This window comes from Pipra filicauda, unplaced genomic scaffold (genome assembly GCF_003945595.2).
Source record: "Pipra filicauda isolate LSUMZ 115617 unplaced genomic scaffold, ASM394559v2 scaffold319_size1146426_pilon, whole genome shotgun sequence".
Classification (NCBI taxonomy): Eukaryota; Metazoa; Chordata; class Aves; order Passeriformes; family Pipridae; genus Pipra; species Pipra filicauda.
Genome location: NW_024104442.1, coordinates 910,895 through 933,256, shown reverse-complemented (window position 1 = coordinate 933,256; position 22,362 = coordinate 910,895). Strand labels below are relative to the sequence as shown.

Here is a 22,362-nt window from a genome sequence, read left to right as displayed (position 1 = left end):
CTGAGCCACCAGCAGCCACAGCAGCCACTGCCAGCCCCGAGTGTGTGTCCCCCGAGCAGGGATGGGGAGCACATTTCAACGTTAGGATCAGAATTTTGGTAATACAAATCAGTCACATTCTCTCTTAATTCCCAGGTGAAGCTGCACAGAGTGCTCTGGGAATGGGACAGGGACAGTATTGCCCCAGTCCTGGAGAGGCACTTCCACAGCTGTGCCAGGTGCTCAGCACCATCCTGTCCACCCCAAGCACCACATTTCACTGGGAATCAGCATGGAAACGAACTGCACCAGGAGATACAAAGCCAGAATTAGCATCCTGAGCCGTTTCTATTCCAGCAGAACATTTGTACCTCTCATTGTAACACATTTCACTGGCACAAGGCAACGGGGATGGAGCTTAACATGTCGCTGTGCTGCATAAATGAGTTCAAAACATTCCTTTCTTCTTGCATGCAAATCCCAGGATACCTGTGTACAGCTCCATCACCTGCAGAACCTCATGAACATTTTAGTGCTCCATCCTTTTGTGCCCACAGGGCCACTCACACGAGTCACACAGCAGGGAAAACAGAAGAATTCACTCTGTTAGAGGAGCGATTTTAAGTTGTATATCTGCAGGGAGTGATTTATTTTATCAGAAAAAGCAAAACAACTAGAAAGCTGTTTAGATCTGAAATCTGAACTCGAATTCCTCTGGCTTTGTGAATCTACCATCCTGTGTGTTGTGACTGAACCCCTGTTCCACCCAGCCTCTCGCTCATCCCAACCTCCCCAGTGGGATGGGGAGGAGAATCAGAAAAAAGGTAAACCCTTTTTGAGATAAAAACCTTGAGATAAAAACAGTCTAATAACTGAAATACAGTAAAATTTAATTATTATAATAATAACTGTAATGAAAATGGAGATAAGAAAAGAGCGAGAGGATTAAAATCCCAGACAGACAAGTGGTGCCCAGTACAGTCTCTCACCACACAAAAAGCCCAACTGGTCCCCCAGCCAACTTCCCCAGTTTCCATACTGGGTATGATGTTCCATGGTCTGGAATATCCCTCTGGCCAGTTTGGATCAGCTGTCCTGGCCATGATCCCTCCCAGTTCCTGTCACCTCCTCGCTGGCAGAGCATGGGAAATGGAAAATCCTTGACTTAGGGAGAGCACTGCTCAGCAACAACCAAACCATCAGTGTGTCACCAACATTGTTCTCATCCTAAATCCCAACCAGAGCCCTGGACCAGCTTCTGGGAAGAAAATTAACTCTATTTCAGCCAAAACCAGGATTCTGTGCACAGCTCCAGAAGCAACTGTCAGCAGGACCTGATCCCACTGGGAAGTCACATTGTGTCTACATCTGCTTCTCAAGCAGGCTCCTCAGCTGGGTGCTCTCAAGGATGCCACATCCCATTAGTAGAGATCCCTGTTGGAGTGTAAAGCTCGATTAGAAAAGCCATAATCAACACTGCTGCAGCCTATATTTAGCTGCTGTTGAGCATTTGGGTAGGAAGGAGAGCACATAATCAAGTCATGACAAGGGTGGAAAAATCCTTCTGGCTGCATGTGAGAGCTCAGGCAGGAGCCCAGTGACAGCTCCATCACTTCCCAGTCCACAGCCAGAAGGGGAAATGTGGGACCATCACCGGGGCCAGGTCCCTGTCACCAGCCCTAGGGACAGCCACAGGTCACCTCAAGCCAGGGAAAAGCTCCTCTCCTGGAGTCCTCTGAGGATGTAGAATCTTTACCCCCAAGTTTTCAGGGCTCATCAGCTCTGCTGCCTCCAAGGTTGCAGGTCTCCCCAGGAGAAGGATGAAGGATCCAAACCCAGGCACACATCTCACCCACCTCTTCCCCCATCCTAAAGATCTCCTTTTGCTAACTAGGCAGCAGGCACTGCTTCCCCAGGCTCTGCTGAGAGCACACAGGCTGACACAAAGAGTCACTAGGACCAAAAAAAGTGGAAAGAAAATAGGCAGAACACATCTCTGAAGCTGTGCTGTGTCCAGTGCCTTCCCTGTTGGGATGTCCTGGCGGGGTGGCTTCTCCATCCCCGTGGAAAGAGAGGGGAAAGGCTGAGATAAAGGGAAGGATAGAGAAAAGGTTAATGCAAGTTAAACCAGGGAAAGTCAGATCCTGCATGTCTCCTGCAAGCTGAAGCAAACTGCACACACTCCCAGCTTGTTTCTGTGTGGGAGAAGCTGCTCTCTGGAGGGCACTTCCCAGCCCAATCCATGCAGTCTGCAGCTTGCCTGGGAAGCATGAAGGAGTCACAACACCAGCCCCAGAAGAAATCCGGCAGCACAACAGAGAGAGGAGTAAGAGGGGAAAAGAACCCTAAATCCACTATTCTCACAATCCAAAAAGGACCCCAATAAGCCTCCCCGATTTACATGATTTTCCTGGGAACTGAGCAAGAAAACACTCTGCACATCTCCTGGAAATGCCCAAGGATGGTGACCCTCCAGAGATGTCCCATTCCTGGGAAGAGGGAAGCCTTCACTCTGCCACAGCACCCAGTCCCAGCAGCTCTCAGACAAACTCAAGCACCCACTGCCCAAATCCAGCTCCTCCCAGCCTTCCCAGAGGAGGGCTATTCATGGAAAATGGGAAGGAGAAGGGGAGGGCAATCTGGAGTGGAAGGCTAAAGAGAAAGAGGGGCAGAGGAGCAGGGCAGCAGCTACCCTAGACCTGGCCTGCCTTCTCCAGAGCTGTGGCTTGGTGACAGCCCTGACACATGAGGGACACGAGAGGCCACTTCCAAGCTCCGAGGGGAACAACACGTGTCCCAAAGATCTCACAGCCCCCAGTGGCAAATAAGAATTAAAAAAAATATATAGACAGAGAAGCCAAAGTGCTGCTCCTCCTCCTGCAGCACCACACGGCATCCCACAGGTAACTGGGGAGGGCTCCTCTACACCCTCAGTTCACTAAATCTGCTGAGAGAAGGAAGCTGATAAAGCTGAAGCTGAAGCTTTGGGGTAGAACAGGTGAATGTAGTGAGCCTGGGCTGAGGGAGGATGGCAGAGAGAGGGGCCAGGAGAGCCTGGTTATTGCAGAGGGACACTGCTCCCAGATCTTCTCTTGCCTGTAACACGCTGCTCAGCCCGCTCCTCCAAGGAGGTGTAACTTAGCAACCTGACCTTAAAAACTCAGCAAGGGTTCCAGCTGGATTCAGAGAAACAGGAGATGCTACAAGCCAGGAGGAGCCATTACCCACCACAGCCCCCTCTGGAATTAGGAGGAAGAAGGTGAGCACCTCCAGTACAGCCCACGGCCTCTTACTAAAACAAATCGCTGCAAGATGGAAAAAAAATGAACATAACACCCACGTCCACTCCCTGAAACAGCCTGTGGAGACCCCAGCAGGCATAAGGTGACAGGGAAAACAGGTCCCAAAGTGCTCACAGTCCTAAAAGGCCAACAAGGATGCTAAAGAGCCAGGGCAGGAGGAGTGCTGCATCCAGGTCTGGGGTCCTCAGCACAAGACAAATGTGGAGCTGCTGGAACGAGTCCAGAGGAGGCCAGGAAGGTGCTCCAAGGGTGGAGCCCCTCTGCTCTGGAGCCAGGCTGGGACAGCTGGGGGTGTTCACCTGGAGAAGAGAAGGCTCCAGGGAGACCTGAGAGCCCCTTCCAGGGCCTAAAGGGGCTCCAGGAGAGCTGGAGAGGGACTGGGGACAAGGCATGGAGGAACAGGCCAAGGGGGAATGGTTTCCCACTGCCAGAGGGCAGGGTTAGATGGGATGTTGAGAAGAAATTCTTCCCTGTGAGGGTGGTGAGGCCCTGGCACAGGTTGGCTGTAGAAGCTCTGGCTGCCCCATCCCTGGAAGTGTCCAAGGCCAGGCTGGACAGGGCTTGGAGCAACCTGGGCTAGTGGAAGGTGTCCCTGCCCGTGGCAGAGGGTTGGAACGAGATGGGACTTTAAGGTCCCTTTTGCAACAACCCACCTTTTGGGGGAACGACCCCCTTCAGGATGGGTCATCACACCTTCCCACCCAAACCATGCTGTGATTCCATGAGGTTTCCCTGCAGTGCTCAGCTCCATGGCACAGGGATCATCTTGTACTGCCATCCCTAGGGTACTTCCCTACACTTTCCATGCCCGGGGGGAGGCAGAACCTGCTCCCACAGGAAGCAGCCAGGACACCCCACCAGCCTGGGCTGGAACCAGGCCAGCCCAGCTCCCAGAGCCCAAAGCAAGGCACAGCTGAGCCTCTTGACAGCCCAGGAGTGCATGGTGCTCAGCAGTGTGAGCTGTGCCTCGAGGGGGCTGTGAGCCCTGGGGTTAGCAGGGATTTGAGCCAGGAGCTCCTCCATCCCCACCAGACAAGCCAACATCTGCCTGCAGCTGGTTTCTGCAGAGGGGCTCCACAGGAAAAGGCAGCAGCGGGAGCAGAAGGGAAGCAGAGGAGGCTGGAGGTGTCTCAGAAGCTTTTCCTGGACGGAAGCACAAGGCAGCAGTGACAGTGCCTCCAGGATGGGGTTCAGTGTGGTCCAGCACCCAAAGCAGTGGCAAGACCCCAGGGAGGGCAGGGAATTAAGTTTAAGGGGGTCACACAGCAGTGCAGAAGCCTAGAGAAGGAGTCTGAGAGGAAGAGATCAACTGGGTAAGACACAGAGTAGCCTTGGAAACCAAAGGCCAAGGATTTCAGAAGAGTGGAGCCTTCAGAGGGCATCCTCACCTGTCCAAATCACCAGTTTGCTCTGCAAACCTTATGAGCTGTGAGCAAACCCGTGAGTCACTGGCATTGTTTCCAGTGGATTGACCTCGTGGGTTGCAAATCCAAAGAAAATCACTGAGACATCTTTCCTCTGCATTCAAAAAACACCCAAACAGAAAACCTTCCTTTCTGGCTGCCCGGTGTATGTGTGAGGAGCGGAGGACGAGAGCTGAAACAGAGCATCTTTCATCTGGCTGGGAGACAGTTTCAAAGCAAAACAAAACCCAAAACAGCATTCAGCATGCAAGTTCAGAAAAGAAAAAAACCAGCCATGTGAAGCTATAAAAATACCTTCCCAGGCTCAGCTGCGAGCTGGTAAATACCATGATTTCCACCAGCTGGTTTGCAAAAGCTTCTTCTCCTGCCACCTCTCTGGCTTGCAGAGCATCTCTCCACCGGCATCCAGGGAATAATTGCTCCTGTCCCTGCAAATGTGCTTTGACTCAGAGGGACGGGCCAGGCTCCAGGGGCTGGGGGAGGTGCAGGAGAGGAGGGCACACACCCCACGTGCTGAGGGCAGCCCCAGTAAAATGTTCCAGGGCTACTTGGAGAAGGATTCAGCACCACTGACTGCTATGAACTGCTGTGCCCCGAGGCCCAGCCCTGCTCCCAGTACCACCCTGCTGGGCTGGGCACAAGTTCCAAATTTCCCAGGAAAGGGCCAAGAGTCCTTCTTGTGGCTGAAGCTGCCCTGAAGAGCACTGAGCACTCAAGTGGGCAACAGCCTCTCACCCACCAGGTAAAGAAAGACCTGCTACTGCTGCTCACACCCAGCACCACTGACACCACTCCGGAGTCCAAGCTGGGCAACAGGCAAAGCCACCCCCAGGGATGAAAAGAACAAACTCTGCACATCAGCAGGCCCAGACCAGGCACCGTGGCTGTGTTTCACAGCGACACCTCCATTCCACCAGTCACTGAAATCCAGTTGTTAAAGAGGGATAAGGAAATATGGTGGGGCCAGACACTGCTGTTCATTCATTCAAAGGATGTTGGTTTCTTTGTTAAAAGAACGTGTTTTTCCAGCTCTGCTGCAGGCAGTGAACCATACCCCCAGCCAGCAGGGAGCTCTGCCCACTCCCCAACCCAGAAGCACTCCCTGGGTCCCTGGGGGCCCTCACCGGGCTCACCCTGCCCTCTCTGTCATGCTCTATCCCTGTGGTACCACCAGACCATCCCTTCCCCATCCCACAGGTGAGAGGAGCCCTGTGCTCCCCCCTGCCCACCTGCTGCACTGCTCACACACCATTCAGGGGTGAAGCAGGGACCGGGCTCTCGGTGGGGGGGACTCTCGGGGGGGGGCTCCAGCCCGGCTGGAGCTGCACCTCCACAGCAAAAAGTCCAAAGGCAGAAAGTCCCCAGTGCAGGGAAAGAAGCAGGAACATCCATGGAGCGTGAACATCTATCCTGCTCGCAGAGTTCCCTCTGACAAATGGGCAGGGAGGGCAGACGAAGGTGAACACACTGAGTCCCGGCGCGGTGGCGAAGCAGACGAGCATCCTCCCTCCCGGCAGCTCCAGAGCGTGACCTGCATCCTCAGGACCAGCGTGGGGAATGTCCCAGCATCCCTGTGCTCGTAGCCAGGCTCTGCCATCCAGGTGATGCAGAGAGGATGGCCAAAGGCATCCAGGGTGCTCTGCAGGGAACACAACACGCTCTGCAGAAGGAAGAGCGCTGAGGCTGCACTCCCCACCTTAGGAAGGAGGGTGTTTGAGATGCATAAAGAAGCTCACAAGCCAAAGGTCTTGCACACTGAAAGTCAGCTCATGAGCAGGATTCAACCCCCAGGGACACACCAGTGACTTGGAAACGTGGCCAGCCCCGAGGCGGGAGAGGGACAGCAAAGCGTGGCTGGGACGTGGTTGGGACACAGCCACTGCACGATGGACACACTGACTCAGGGCAGAGACAGCGGCCCAGAGCAAAGCAATGCAGGAACACAGCTCCTTGCTGTAAAGGACAGAGTGCCCAGTGCCACCTCGCCAGTAACCACACACTGATGGGAATGAAAGGGAGGCAGAGCAGAGAGGAGAAGGGGTTCTATGACCTGCCAAGGCTGGGGCACAGCAGACACCTCCCTGTCCCCACACTCACAAGACACAACCACAGACGTCGTGCCCTGGCTCCTGGCTTTTCTTTTCTGGGGTTTATGCACCTCTTGTCTGCCTTGAGAAATTTCGGGGACAAAAGCTAATGAAGCACAAGTGACATGGATGACAAACATCCCAGCTCCAGTTTAAAAGGTTGGCTAATGTACAAATAAATACAAGACTGCCTCCTTCATACCTGCAAACACCTTTCAGGGAGGATGTGAAGGGGTCCAGCACTGCAGCCACCTCCAGCACTGGAGCTGTGATGCCCCTGCACTGCTGCCCCCCAGCTCCTGGTCCCGTTCCCAGTCCCATGACACGGGGCTGGTCTCCCCTGGTGCTTCAAAATCCAAGTCACACGACAGAGGAGACAAAAAGCCGCTGAGATCATCTTGGAAAGAACGCTGCTGCTCCTGACAACCACGGGGCAGAGGCTTCAGGCCTGAACTCGACGTGCTCCAGCACAGAGACACTCCAGACAGCTGTCGGAGCAGCTCAGTTTGCTTTAAATCCCATCATTTCTGCAGCGTGACCAAGTTTCCCAGCACTGGAGGCGAACAGTGGCAGAGCTGATCCGTCTCTGACTACTAACCCCTGGCAAAAATAATTATTTCATATGTTTCGGTCAAAAAACAGATTTATAATCATAGGCATGTTGTTGTTTTAAACCCTCCTGGGCACCACCTTTCATCCAGAACCCTGGGCTGGTTTTCATTTTCATCTGAAGCACAAGAGGGAGGTCACTGCCAGGGTCAGAGGGACAAGCCCATTCAACAAGACACATTTTTATGCTCCCAACACAATACAGTAAAATCCCTTAAAAAATGGCTTTCAGTGCAGGACTAATGAGAGCTGGGAGGAGCTGGGAGTAGAGCTCCAGCAAGGACCCCTCCAACAGCTGCTCATAGCCAGGTTAATGGATTTTATCTGTCTTGTGAGGGAAAGAACAGGAGCAAAGAGGCCCAAAACAGCACAGAGAAAGTCCAGCCCTGCCCGTGACAGCCACAGGGGCCAGGCAGGAGCACTTGGGGATGGGTTTCCTCGAGGGCAGACTCAGGTCTGGTCCCAGCCAGCCCCTCACTGAACTTCAGCACTGAGGGCAAGGAACCAATTCCCAGGGCTGGAGGTCCAGCCATGGGATGCAAGGAAGCAAAGCCCAAAAACATTTTATTTCCAAGCAAGAGCTTGGGCACAGCTTCAGCTGCCAGGCTGTCTGCAGAATCACAGGACCATTAAGGTGGAAGAAGACCTATAAGATCATCAAATCCAACCATCAACCAGCACCACCACCGTGTTCACCAGTAAACCACATCCTCAAGGGCTGCATCCACACAGCTTTTGAACACTCCAGGGATGGGGATTCAGCCACTTCTGTGAGCAGTGTCAGCTCAGCTCCCGCAGAGGAAGGCAGGGACAGGTTCTGCCAGGGGAAGCACAGCCCTGCTGCAGGATGCACCTCCCTGCTGGTGGAAAAACAGCCTCTAAAATCCTCAGCCAGAATAAGATCTCCCTTTCCCACTGAAGAGGTTGTGGCTGCCCCATCCCTGGAAGTGTTCAAGGCCAGGTTGGACAGGGTTTGGAGCAACCTGGGCTAGTGGAAGGTGTCCCTGCCCATGGCAGGGGTTGGAATGAGATGAGCTTTAAGGTCCCTTCCAACCCAAACTAGGCTGTGATTCTGTGATAAATTTTATCCATTTGTTGTTTAAAGCAACATAAAAATGCACTGAAGCTTTCCAGCTTTTCCACAAACATGGATTTGCAGCTGAAAAATAGATGTAACAGAGACAGTCACACAAATTCTGCACACAGGGCAGGCAGCAGGGCCAGGAGCAGCCAGCAGGTACAAATGCCAGCTCCAGTGGTTTCCAGACATCTGTGGAAGCACATGGGTGCTCCAGGCAGGTGTACCCATACCAGGGGTTGCCTCAGGTGGGGGATGAGGGTTGGGCTCTGCTCTGCTCCCCTCACGCCAAAGTGCCTGTTATAGCCAATGAACCAGAAGGATCTGCTTATTCCCTCCTGCATTCTCTCCCATCAAAAAAATGCAAACTAAAAATATTTTGCATTAATTTGTATAATTGCCAAGTATTCCCTGAGGAGAAAACAAAAATTTTTGTGGAAAAAAACCTTTTTAATTATTAAATGAAGTATTCTAGTTTTTCCATCTGAAATATTCCCAGCAGCACTGTCCTTTTTTTTCTTTCCTCTTCGAAATGCTTCTTCCTGGGTCTAGAGAGAGTCTTTTTTGTCAGTATATCCCCTCTCCCCTTCCTCCCCAGCTCTGCTTGAGCCAGTTCAGCCCCACACATGTGACTGCCCAGTGTCCCCCCAGGACTGCACAGTGTCCCCAGACATTTCAGGGACCACCCAGCGTCCCCACACACCCTGGAGACAACCCAGTGTCCCAACCACCCCGGGAGCTGCCCAGTGTGCCCACATACCTCGGAGACCTCCCAGTGTCCCCACACACCCCAGAGGTTGCCCAATGTCCCCACATACCTTGGGGACCTCCCAGTGTCCCCACACACCCGGGAATGCCCCGCACAGGCAGGAGCAGGCAGAGAAGGGCACACAGGGACAACCCCCATTCAGAAACCTTCCCCTTGCCAGCCACCACTTTTATTAGAAGCTGTTAACATTCCCATCCGCTGTCTGGAGTCACTTCCTTCCCCCCTCCGTGCGCAAATCCCACTGGGGTTGGTTGCTGGTGCTTCTGTTTCCTACCTGCGCCCCCACCCAGCTGTGACTCAGAGCCAAAACAGTGGGGGAATCAGGAATCAAACAGTCTTTCGAGCAACTGTGACTCACAGGCCAAGGCTTTCTGCTGAAGGAAACGTCTCCTGCAGTCACACCACCTATGTAATTCCCCTTAATGCCAGTATCATTTACCCTTCCTCCCACTACCCCATCCAAGTACCATTCAAAAATAAGGGATGACCGTTCATCTTTTTCTGCCTAATCCAGGCAAAGATTAGCTGCAGCTTGTGCAGAAATTAGGCAGCCCCCAACCTCATCTCCCAGCCCAAAAACTGACTTTCAAAAGAGGCCAAAGCCAGGCAGAAAAGGACAATACTGGGTACAAACCACACCCCTTGGTTTTAGATGCAACATGGCCCCAAAAGATGACACGGAGAGCTCGGATGTGCTTTCTCAGTCTGTCAGATCCAGAAATTTTTCACAGCCAGCTCCAAGTCCCAGAAATGCAAGCACTTTCATGGGACAGATATTAAACACTCAGCCATGGGAGCAGGTTTTTGAGGAACATCAAGAGGCCCAAGCACACCTGGCTCTGTGCACATCGCTTCCCCTGCCCCGAGGGTGTGGAGCCAGCATCCCACTGCAGCACTGGGAGCTCTGCAGAACTGAGACCAGCAGGTTACTGGGTGCTGGAACTGGGAATGCACCCAGATGTCCCCCAGTGCACAGAAACCTCCACAGAAAACCAGGACAAGTCAAGGTTTGGTGGAGAGGCCCCATGCAAGGATAGGTTTGATGGAGAGATGGATTTCTTCTCCGTGCTGCTTCCCAAGCCCCTTCTTGACAGTTTCCAGCCCTGGCGCTGCAAACAACGAGGGAGAACAAAGCTAAAAAGCCTCTTTAGTTTTAATATACAGAACCCAGGCAGCTCAATCAAGAAACAAAGCTAAATGTCATTTCCTCCCGTGGCACTGCCACTCTGCTCACAAAACAGAGCCACTCACGTCTGACAGCTTGTCATGGCTGTGAGACACTGGGGATGTGGCACACACAGCCTGGGGAAAGGCTGGCACAGAGCAGAGGGGACGAGGGCTTGGTCCTGTAGCTCATCATGGACCACTAGCTCAGAGGGTAAAGGGGGCAGATGTGAAATTCAAGAGCTGAAAGTCACCAGTGACCCCAACAGGCACAACCACTCAGCGCCGGGACACCAGGGCAGGTGGGACAGAGCAGAGCCAGGAATGGTTTGCATTGGAAGGGACCTTAAAGCTCATCTAATTCCACCCCCTGCCATGGGCAGGGACACCTTCCACTAGCCCAGGTTGCTCCAAACCCCGTCCAACCTGGCCTTGGACACTACCAGGGATGGGGCAGCCACAGTTTCTCTGGGCAACCTGTGCCAGGGCCTCACCACCCTCACAGGGAAGGATTTCTTCCTAACACCTAATCTAAATCTCCCCTCCTTTAGTTTAAAACCATTCTCCCTTGTCCTGTCACTGTCTGCCTGTGTAAAAAGTCACTTTCCTTCTTTTTATAACCCCCCTTCAAGCACTGGAAAGGACTCCAAGGTCTCCCTGGAGCCTTCTCTTCTCCAGGTTGGACACCCTCAGCTCTCCCAGCCTGGCTCCAGAGCAGAGGAGTTCCTGACTTTGGAGCATCATTTCAAACAAGCCTCACCCAGGAGCACACGAGCTGCCCCTGAGGACACCCCACATCCAGCTGTGCAGCCCAAGGCCCTCCATCCCCCTGAGACCCTGACCCAGAGCATCTCCAGCTGAACGAGGCTGAAGATTTCAGCTCCTAAAGCTCTTTCTCATGTTCTTGCCCAGCCAAGCTGTGAAGATGCTGAGTGTTCACTGCCTGTTGCAGTTAACAGGATTAATGGGTGGTCAGCACCTCAGTGAAGCAGGCCATGGACTGAGTCACTAGCACTGGATTTAGGATCTATTTCCAGCACCAGCACAGACCACTTCCATGCAGTAGCGATGGACATCGATTTTTTTAACAGGTTACAATGATCTGTTACAGCAAAAAATGTGAGTCCATGCACCCACACAGGTTTTCCTGCTGGTACCTCAGCAGGCAGTTTGGAATACAAGTGCTGAAAACATCTTATTGACTAATTTCAGGTGGAAACTTCTCACTTAACCCAAAACACTTCCAAGTTCCTTACTTGTTTTCTCCTTTAAAATGCAGGTATCTTTCCATACGGATGTGTCATTTGGGAGCAGAAAGGTTTTGTTCAAAATGTGTCAAAAAACAAGTGGGAAAAGTCAGGCAAACTCTCAACCATGTAGGAGAGACCCTCAGAGCCCCTCAGAGAAGCCCCTTTGAGCATCTCTACCTGCCACCTTTGCCTGTCTCATGCTGTGTGCAGCTAACACAGGAACTATTCCTTCCGTGCACTTTTCCAGCCCCAAAACTTGCCAGTTCCTCTGTCCCCCATCACGACCATGTGCTTGAGCACAGACGTGCTGCCAGAGCTGAGGAGATATTTTTAAGCACCCAAAAACAACTAAACACAATCCTGCCAGGAAAACATACCCCACTACCCCTCTCCATCTCAAAGTCCATCAAACTACACAGCAAGAAACATGGATCAGGATATCAGTGTGGAAAACATCCCCAGGGGAGGGCAGGTTACAGTTCCCTGCTATAAAGAGCAGCTCCTTGGGAGAGGCTCCAACCCTGCCAGCAACAGGGACACACGGACCCACCTCTGCCCTCTGTGAGTGCAAAGCTGGAGCATCACCTGGAGCACTGTTCCTTCAGCTGGACATTATCAAATGACATGGGCAAAATCAGGCCGGGCAAGTTGAAATTTTTATGTAATATAATTCTTACATAATTTAATTCATTGTTAATTAACACCAACTTCCAAGTCGGGTGTTGAGAAAAAAGGCAGTGGAACCCTAAAGGTTCCATCTTGCCTGCCTGCTCCCTGCTCACCACGAGCCAACCCCCTCTCATCCTTGTTTCCCAAGCTGAGCTTCCCTGGGTTTCACCAAGCTCACCCCAAGACAGGGAAAAACTCGTCTCCTGGAGCCCACTGAGGACACAGAATCTTTACCCCCCAAGTTTTCAGGGCTCATCAGCTCTGCTGCTTCCAAGGCTGAAGGTCTCCCCCAGGAGAAGCATGCAGGATCCAAACCCAGGCACAAGTCTCTTCCTCCTCTTCCTCCATCCCAAAGATCTCCTTTTCCCTAACTAGGCAGTGATCCCAAAGGGAGCACATCAAAGCCCCTCTGTGGGGCTCTGGGAAGCACAGAGGAAGGGAGGGAGACCTTTGGCAGGTCTCAAAGAGGGAACAGGCATCGACCTCCTGAAGCCAGGTGAGTGGATCTATCCCAGAACAGTCCTGGGCCAAGAGAGGAAGCCACTGAATCAGCCCCTGAGTTCCCACCTAGAGGAGAAAATGCCTTTCAAAACCCACCCCTGGACAGGACTTATGATTTTATAATGATTTTTAATTGGGATTTTTTTTTTTAAATTAATTGGTTACTGTTGCAGGTCACCACTTGGGTGATAGGACTGGCATTCTCGGGGAGATCTGCTTGCCCCCCCTGCATCCTGTTGAGACCAATTCCAAGGGTGTCCTTGAGAAAACCCGTGAGCTCTGTCACATGACAGCAGACCCTCGTCCTCCCAGAATCACTGCAGGCACCCAGGATCCCAGCCCAGGGCTCTGCCAGCCCAGCTCCCTGGTTGAAAACAGCAGCCTGGGAAGGTGCCAGCCCGCTCCCGAGAATTTCAGCTTGCCCTGGAGCCTCCCTGGCACATTCAAAGCAGAGCAGAGCCATTTTCTCAGCTCAGTTACAACACAACGGCTTTCCATGATGTTCTGATCCACTTTCAAAAGCTGCAGGAACCCAAAATCAATTGTCCAGACCTTTCAGCTTATAAAATACCTTAATAAGAGAAGAGCTATTTCATATAACCTGCCTTTTCCTTTCATTTCTCCTCCATGCCAGAGCAGATCCTCTCTGCCCTTCCTACCAACACACAGCTGGGCATGAGCACCTCGGGGCTGGCACAGTGAGGTAACACAAAGAACAACCCCCCAAACCTCAGCAGGCCCCTCAGCCCCCCGTGGTTCCCCCACAGGTACCTGCAGAGAAATCCCCTTATCCCCTATCCCTGCGATAGGCCCTCATCCCACATGGAGCAGTGCAGCTCTGGAGACCATCAGATGCACTTTTTGGTTCATCCATCACCGCTCCTGCTGGATGGAGAAAAGTTGCTGCAAATAAATCACCTGCTCTCCTGGGCTCGGCTCGGCTTGCCAGTCCCTGCCCCAGGACGGGGACACGCTGTCACACCTTGTCACCCTGGGGCCTCGCAGCCCTGGGACCAACTGTCCTGTTGATTTACCAACACCAGGCTGCTGTGCCACAGCTCCAGAGGGGAGCATTTGCCCTCCTGCCAGGCACAGCAGGCATGGCTCAGGCTGGAGAAGCCTCCAGCTGAGAGAACACAAATCCCAGCACAGCTCTGTGCCACAGGTGGTGGCAGAGCAGGAGGGAACATCGAAGGCAGCATGATTGCCCAAAAGCACCTGGATGAGGTGATGCTTTTGCTGGGCTCCTCCTCTATCCACAAACTGTCCAGCCCAGCAGACTTACTCACCCCACATCGTTCGCGTTGCTTTATCCGGAGGCGTCGTTCGAAAATGCAGGATTATTTAAAACCATAACTGCACACCTGCTGATTCCTGTTAGGTCCTATGAGAATGCGTGGGACCACTATATTTAGAATTTAATAACTCCAGTCAGTGCATCCTCTCCACTGAGCACCGGCCTACGTCTGTTCCCTGTGGTCCCAGGGGATCACACAGCTTTGGGAAGGGCAGTGGGAGCCCGGCTGCCCCGAGCAAGACCAGGGCAGGGCTGCAGTCAGGGCTGTTGGACATCACCCTGCTGAGCCTGGGGTGCAGGATCTCTGGTGCATCCATGCACTTGGAAATATGGGAGCTGAGCATCTTATTTCCATGCTTGATTTGCCCACATTGGAGTGAAGAAATGAAATAAAAGCAGAAAGTTGCTCAACAGAGCTGGAAAAAGCACCATGTAGAGCAAGGACAGGGTCAGCCATGGCAGCAGCTGCCTTGTGTTGGCTTTTGGATCACAGCTGTGAAGATTTCCTGGGGCTTCTCAATGTAAGACATTTTGGGGGGGGGGGAAACCAAGCAGAAGCTCGAATAGCTGGGGTGAAAAGTGACAGTGATTTCAAAGCATCCCACACTTCAGTCAACACTTCTTTTTACTTCCATAATCAACCGTGAGCAATCAAGGGAATGGGCTTGGTATCCATAGGGGCACTCGAGCCCTGTCCCTGGGGGAGGCAGGGACACCAGGAACACTGTCCACACACTCGGATCCAGCCTGGAGGAACTGCCCTGGAGCACCTGCACAGCCCAGGAGACAAAACAGGGCTGCAGCTCGATGTTGGCTGCACCAGAGCACCCAGGAACGGGGAGAAACGTCGGCTGGGGGGAGCTCCTCCTCCAGCCCCACACAGGGCATGGCTGGTGTACAGTGAGCCACACTCCTGCATGAGGGGAGAACTCAGACACAGATGGTTTGGGTTGGAAGGGACCTTAAAGCCCATCTCGTTCCACCTTCCTGACAGGCAGGAACGTGGAATCACAGAATCAGCCAAGTTGGAAGGGACCCACAAGGATCATCGAGTCTAACCCCTGGCCCTGCTCAGGACCATCCCCAAGAGTCACACCATGCACCTGAGACCTTCCACTAGAAGGCTGCTCACATCCATAGCCAGTACATCCCCATGGAAAATTTGGTACATGAGCTACATGCCAGCAAAGCCACTTTTTAGCTCACATCTCAGAGTTCAGAAAGCACCGTGACATCTCTCATTATGTAGGAAACCACCCAACTCTCCCCAAAATCCAAGGTCCAGGACTGTAGCACCCTGTGCATGGGGGACTGACTGGCTGTGAAGCCCTGGGAACATCTCCTCATCTGCCTCGGGCCAGAGATGTGGCACATGCTCGGCTGCACACCAGCAAACCCCCGGGACTCGCCCTGCTCGGCTGCACCCAGAGAACTCACCTTCCTCACACCAGCTCGGCACCAGCACAACAAAAACCTCAGGACAGAAACCAGGGTTTCAAACCAGGGTTTCTGTCCACAAAGGCAAAAAGGAGCAGAACAAAGCTCCTGGCTCAGCCCCGAATGTTTCTGCGTTTCCGGAGAAACGCGTGAGCGGGGAAGAGGCGACGCTCCTTCAGCTCCGAGGGAAGAGGGGAGACAGCAACGCCTCAGCACGTCCCACTGTCTCAGCAGCAGCACGAACAGCAGCAGGAGGGGCCCCAACTTCTTTTCATTCTGTAGATACTTTAATAACCTTTCCAGAGTATGAGGCACTTAACAACCAGGGAAGAAGGTGAATGGATTCCTTGGTGCTATTTTTCGCCCTGTGTGTCTCTACATAGACCCACAACCCTCCAGAAGCACCCTGTGTAGGTCAGCAGGAGGGTTTGGGGACACACACTGCTCAGGCTGAGCCCACACGGAGAGGGAAAAGCCCAGAGCAGCACCAAGTGATAGTTGTGTCCTACAGGCTGCTTGTAACACCCAAGGAGAAGCCAACTAGGCACAGAGCAATTTTCTTAATTGCAGTAACTGCGTTTACACGCAAAACAAGGACGTGTGCACCCCCCCCACACAATGGCCCTGAGCACTCCAGCGGCAGCACGATCCCAGGGGATTTCCAGTCAGCCCACTGCTCCCCATCCCCAGTGTGATCCCCTCCTCAATCCACACACCAAACAAGCTGACAATGATCCATGTGTCCGTCTGAGCTCCCCTCGCCACTGCACCCTGTCCCTGAGCACAACTCAGACCCTGCCCACCCCTCCTATATGCCAGGAGGCTCAGCCAGCACCTCGTACACACAGGTTCAGCTTCACCCGAGAAGGTGCAGCTGAGGATTTTGCATAGGGCAGAGGGAGGGAAGGGCGATTTTGGTGCAATAACCTCGCTCTTCTAACGTGAGACACAGCAGCATGACACAGAGAGCACCAGACAGAGGCAGGTACAGCTGCACGTGGTCACCCAGCAGACACCTGAGATGTGACACAGACACCTGGGACGTGCCCTGGGCAGGGTTGCCAGGTCACAGAGCCTGCTGGAGACATCCTGCAGCAACGAGCCACTTGGGAGCCCCAGGCAGGAAAGGGTGATGCTTCCAGAGCCCTTGGCTTGCTCCCAGCCCCCTCTGCAGCCCCAGGAGAGGTCAAACGGGAAGCAAAGCACCAAGGCTTGCACCTCCCACCCCGCAGCCCCTGGGCACACACGGAGGCCCCGGGACAGTGGGGTCACAGCCACGCCGTACCTGCACTCCACGACACTACAGCAACAGCTCCCGCTCCGCCGGCCCCAGCGCCGGGAGCGCAGCTCCGGCCTCGACTTCCTCAGGCTGAAGTACTCCGTCAGCTTCCCGAACGAAGCCATGGCTCCCGCGGCGTCCGGGCACGCGCCCGCCCGTGTCCCTGTGTCCCACCGCGCCCTGGCGCATGCTACACCCCTGTGCCCCGTCAGCCCATGGCACCGCGAGGGAGCGGGGCCACAGAGACACGGCACAAGGCAGGAGAAGTTCAGCCAGGAATTCCTTGGACAGTCTGCAGCGGCTCCACAGTGATCCCTTGGATTCGGAGGGTACCAAGTGCTGGCCCCCTGAGGCAGCCGCAGGTGGCAGCTCCGAGTGGCCGGTGGCTCCACAGGTATTCAGTGCGACGCTGCAGAGCTCCGTTAAGCAGGAGGGGGTAAAATGAAGAGTGCCCGCTGGAAAGGATCCCTTGGGAGTGCTGGCACAGGTCTGTGAGCTCCCACAGCGAGTGACGCTGGGCAGGGGAGGAAGCTGCTCTCTGGAGCAGTGGCCAGGGTGGCTGTGGTGGCCCTCGGATGAGGGAGGGGATGCTGTTTGATTAGAGGTGACGAGAAACCCCAAGAAATCGGCTGTTCAGATGAATTTCCAAAGGGTCTGTTCCTACTGCGTGTGGCGACCAGGTGGAGAGGATCCTTGACTGCTCCTCCTGTGAAGAATCCCCGCTTGCTCTTCCTGAGGCTATTCAGAGTCCACTAGGTTTCCTCCCTCCCTGTTTTCCAAAGCAGAAGGCACCCTCAGCCTCCGGCAGCACCTACCTACCATGATTTTTCAGCCTGTCACCGAACACCTGAGTGCAAGGAGAGGGACAGACATTCAAAGCAAGCGAGACTGATCCAGTTAGAGATCACCTGCAGGCTCTGCTCCCCACGCTCCAGCACAAAGCCTTTCCACAGCAGACAGCAGACACGGGGACACTGCGAACCCAAAGGGAAATCCTCCTGCCAGCCCTCCCCAAGTCAGGAGCACTTGTCTCTGCATCCTCAGTGCCTGACGCCAGCTGGGCGGAGGAAAAACAAGGGCTTCAGAAAAAAAACCACCCAAACCTCGCTCCAGCCCCACGGAGCAGAGCCAGATGAAGTCAGTGAAGCATATCCAGGGAAGAGGTGTCTGACGGCGACTCCCAGCCACGCCAAGAGAGGCAACAAGGAAAACTGGTGCTAACTCAGCTGGCAGAGCCCCAAGCTACCTGCATGTCCTTTTATCCCTCCGGTCTGGATGCCATGTTAAAAAATAAACAACCCCTCATTCATTGCTGTCTCCCTGCTTAGATCCATCCCCTGCAAGCAGCCTGCTCACCACAAGGGATGGCCATCCACTGCCGAAAACCCTTCCCCAGCCCCAGCCCCGTTTCCCTCCCTCCTTCCCTTCCTTCCTTTTCCACTAGGCTCATGTTCAGCTTCTCGCTCGGAATTAAATGCCTGAGCAGCCTGGTGCGCCCCGCGGAGCACAACCCCACAGCCCCAGGGCCACCCGGGCGGCCACCCCCGCCAGCTGCTTGTGACCCGCAGAGCCACCGTCCCCGCCCGCGCTTTTTGGGGGGGTAATTTGCTTGCAGCATCCCCGCTCGCTGCCTCCCGCTCCGCTGACACTCATCCCGGCACACGGAGCCAACCGGCACAGCCTCGCACACAAAGGGGGGGCTGGCGATGCTCCAGGGGGCCCCACGGCCACGGGGGACCCTGCCAGCACCTCCACACGGTCCCTCGGCACGTAGTGCCTCCCGCTCACACACGGGGAGGGCAGAGCTAAGCCTCGCTCCTCTCTCCCAGACGGGGAAATTAAAGCTGTTTACGCGCTGCTCCGCACTGCCACCCCCCTTGTCTCCCACCTTCTCCCTCCGATGGGCTCCACCGCTGCCGGGGAGGGGTCCAGGGCACTTCCCAAAATCGCTGGGTTTGTGGAGAGGGCAGAGCATCCGCTGGCTGGCTCCCTGCGGCACAGCGGGGGCCGGGAACACGGTCACCCCTCTTATCTCCCATCGGCTCTCCGTTACCGGGGGCCGTGAAATGCAACACGTCAAAGCGGGTCAGAGGAGCCGGGCGAGAGCGAAGGGGGCTGGCGGGAGGCAGCGGGAAGCAGCCGAGGGGAGATCAGAGAAGGGGAGGCAGAAGGGGACAAACTCTTGTTTCCCTGCCATGGGAAAAGGCACAATGCCGGCTCTCCCGGAGGCGGCTGGGCTGAGGCACACACACACCCGGGGAGAAGGACGGCAGGGTTACCTGGCACAGGTGATGTTATCTGCTCCTGAGCCATGCCAAGGCAACAGGAGAGGGGCTGGACGGGGCAGCGGGAGGAGTGGAGAGGATGAGTGGAGTTAATTTGAATCCCCTCTTCTCCTTTTCCTCCCACCACCTGATGGGAGCGCAGAGGAGCAGCGATGCTGCCCCAGGGATCCTGCTTTGGCATTTGCAAAGCAGAATTGTTTGGGGACAAAAGAGCGATTTGGAAGACTGTAGAAAAACCAGCAGGAGGATTAGACAGATTGATGGACACAAAATCCAAGGAGCAAGCCAGCCTTCCCCAGCACTCCAGCTGCATGGGGGACAACCCTATGGCCAGGGACACCCCACATTTCTGCAATAGGTAGGAGACACAGCTCTTGGTAGGGAGTCAGGCCTCCAGCAAGGCTGCAAATCTTAATCCATCTTGCATTGCCCAACAATGATGGCACTTGGAAAACAAACAGGAGGAACCTCTGCCTTCCTAAAATCCCATGTCTGGATAAACTGGGGGTGGTGGGATTGAAGATAATGCCTGAAAGCTCAGACAGCTCCATAAACACTCCCATCTGTGCCCAGAAAGTGATTCTCCAGAGGGGATTACTGCCCCAGAGACTCCCCAGTGTATCCCAGTCCCCTGAACCAGGCTGACTGGGACTCATCTGGCTGGAAGCACAACCAGCACTGGGGCAGACACAGCACAAGCTCACACATCTCTCCTTTGAGTTTTAGCCTCTGCTTTTCCTCTGGTGGCTTAGGGCAAGGTAAGGACTGCCTCCTTTCCCCAAGGACATGGAACAGCCCTCAGGCCCTTCCTTGTTCAAGGAATGGCTGGTCAGCCCTTCAGCAGGCCTGTCACAACAGCTAGCTCCCAGAGGAGTTCGGTGTCTCTTATGAAGCAGCAGAGGCAATCTGCTGAGATACTGCTGAGCCCTCTCTAATTTCACATTAACAAGCTGCTGTGCTGGGGTTTGCAGCCACGTCCTCAGTGATGCGACAGCTTCCCACTTCCACTTATCAGGGCAATGAAACGCTTTATAAGTGAAACAGTAGCTTAATTTGCAGGAGACATAAACTGATTTTTAAGAGGAGCTGTGGAGGAGACATTAAAGCAGAAATCAGCACCAGTAGGGTGCTGGGACTCAGTGCCAGGGGATGCAGAGCACGGCTGCACACAGCACCGAGACACTGGCACAGGCATCTCACACCTCTGGCTGCAGCATTTGGGAGGAGGAAAATACCCCCACAAGTCAAACACAGCCTGGTTGTCTGGGTCCATCTCACACATTCCTGTACATCCAGTGGTTCAGGCCCTAGAGACCAACATTCTCTGTTTCAAAACCCTCCAAACACAGTGAAGCTATCGCGGACGTGAGAACCGGCACCGGGCCCAGCTTGCAAACAACCACGATGATTTTCCAGGCTGAAATCATCACAGCTACCTCACAGCAAGTCAGACACCCCAGGTGTGAACTGGGAAGCAACTCTGTCAGGTCCTGTGCCCAGTCAGCATGGCAGGACAGCCAGACAGCCTTGGAAGGTGGTCCTTGCACCATCCCCGGAGAACCCTCACAGCCCCCAGTCACTGTGCTCCTGAGCCTGGGGTGAGCAAACCAGGCCTAGTTACATCTCTGTGGCTTCCCCAAGCAGCTTTTACTCTGATTACACTTCCTAAGCATGGATAGGCAGAAGTAGAGAAGGAGGAAAAGGGGATTCTTTGGAGCTGACAGCTTCTCCATCTGCTCCTACAGTGCCAGAGGACTCCAGGCCTGTTTCTCCAGGGCTCCAGTTTCACTCCACACCCAGACCACTCAACACCAGTTAAACACAGCCACTCTCCAGCCTTGGCTCTTCTGGGGAGCTGCATCCCTAAGGGCCACTCAGCAGCTAAGGCAGAGCCCATCCTGCTCCTCCTTCAGCTGTGCTTCCAGCAGCTCATCCCTCACCCACACGGCACAGGGGATGCTCACCAGCACCCGACCTCCCCGTGTTTGGGGGAAGCAGGTAAGGCAGAGTTAAGCCATGCTGGGAGCAGCCACCCCACGTCTACAAGCAAAACCTTGCCTGGTTTGAGGCTCCCTTCCCCAGTGGCCCCTTCCCAGGCTGGCTGATACCTGGAGAGCAGCAACTGAGGTCTTCCAGTAGTGCGGAGGACAGAGTCCAGCAGGATGCATGAGTGCAGTCCTAGAGAGCAGGTGGGACATCAAAGAACAGCAGAACAGGACAACAGCAGAACAGTCCAGAAAAGTGGCCAGACTGGCCAAAGGAGGAGCCAGGGCCTGGGCAGTTCATCAGGAACAGAGCCTGGAGCAGAAGGCACTGCTGCCTACTGATCCCAGGATGTCCTGTGGCCAAAGGGGCCATTTCACGGTGGGGAAGGAGTGTGTGGGTAACCCAGTTCCCATCTGCTGTTGTCAGAGTCCCTCCTCATGAGAGAGAAAAATACCTGCTGAGATCCCCAAAACCGGGTGAGAGGAAGATTCCTAATCCCCAAGAACATGTGTGCCCTCAGGTCAGGTGGAAGAGGATTTCTCATGAAAAGGATTTCTCTCACTGCCAGCTGGGGAGGGACCGGCTTCTCCAAGTTACCTGGGAAGCGCCATGAGGACTTCAAAGGAGTTTGGGGTGGGACTTTTCCAAACTGCTGAAAATTGGTCACGGATGTCAGACATCAGCTCCCTGTCAAACCTCACATGGAGCCAATAATGAAGAATTTTGACAATCATCATTTTTTTTAAGTAATAAGCACTAATTCTTGGGGGTTGGGAAATAAATTTCTTCCACTCTGTTTTAAATAACAGTGACTGGGGCCCTATTTTTCTCTGCCAGTTAACCCAGTGTACCAGGGAGCCATCAAATGTTGTGGGATAGCTATAAAAATAAAATCGGAATACATTATTTCACAGGATGTTCAAAACCAATTATCACCATGTGCATGCAAAGAAACATGTTAAATGCAAGTATGAACTGATTTAAGGAACAGATGCACAAGAGACATTGGAATGAATCTAGAGGAGGCCATGGAGATGCTCAAAGGGCTGAAGACCCTCTTCTATGCATATAAGCTGGGAGAGCTGGGGGTGTTCACCTGGAGAAGAGAAGGCTCCAGGGAGACCTGAGAGCCCCTTCCAGGGCCTAAAGGGGCTCCAGGAGAGCTGGAGAGGGACTGGGGACAAGGGATGGAGGGACAGGACACAGGGGAATGGCTTCCCACGGCCAGGGGGCAGGGTTAGATGGG

The 22,362-nt window shown here is 54.1% G+C and overlaps 1 protein-coding gene across 3 annotated transcripts in view; it reads right to left on the bottom strand.

Annotated features, from left to right (window-relative positions):
- Window positions 1–18,868, bottom strand: part of LOC113996710 (ankyrin repeat and fibronectin type-III domain-containing protein 1-like) — a 192,826-nt gene extending 173,958 nt beyond the window's left edge. Inside the window, exon 1 of one of the 3 annotated variants that reach the window (XM_027737923.2) lies at window positions 18,734–18,868. Coding sequence is in view for 2 of the 3 variants with exons in the window: in XM_027737919.2 (XP_027593720.1) it covers window positions 16,852–16,970 (119 nt within the window). In the remaining variant the exon portion in view is untranslated. Of the gene's footprint in view, window positions 1–16,851; window positions 18,193–18,733 lie in introns of those variants that run through there. The other 2 variants (XM_027737919.2, XM_027737922.2) reach the window with 2 other exon arrangements.
- Between the last annotated feature and the right edge of the window lie 3,494 nt (window positions 18,869–22,362).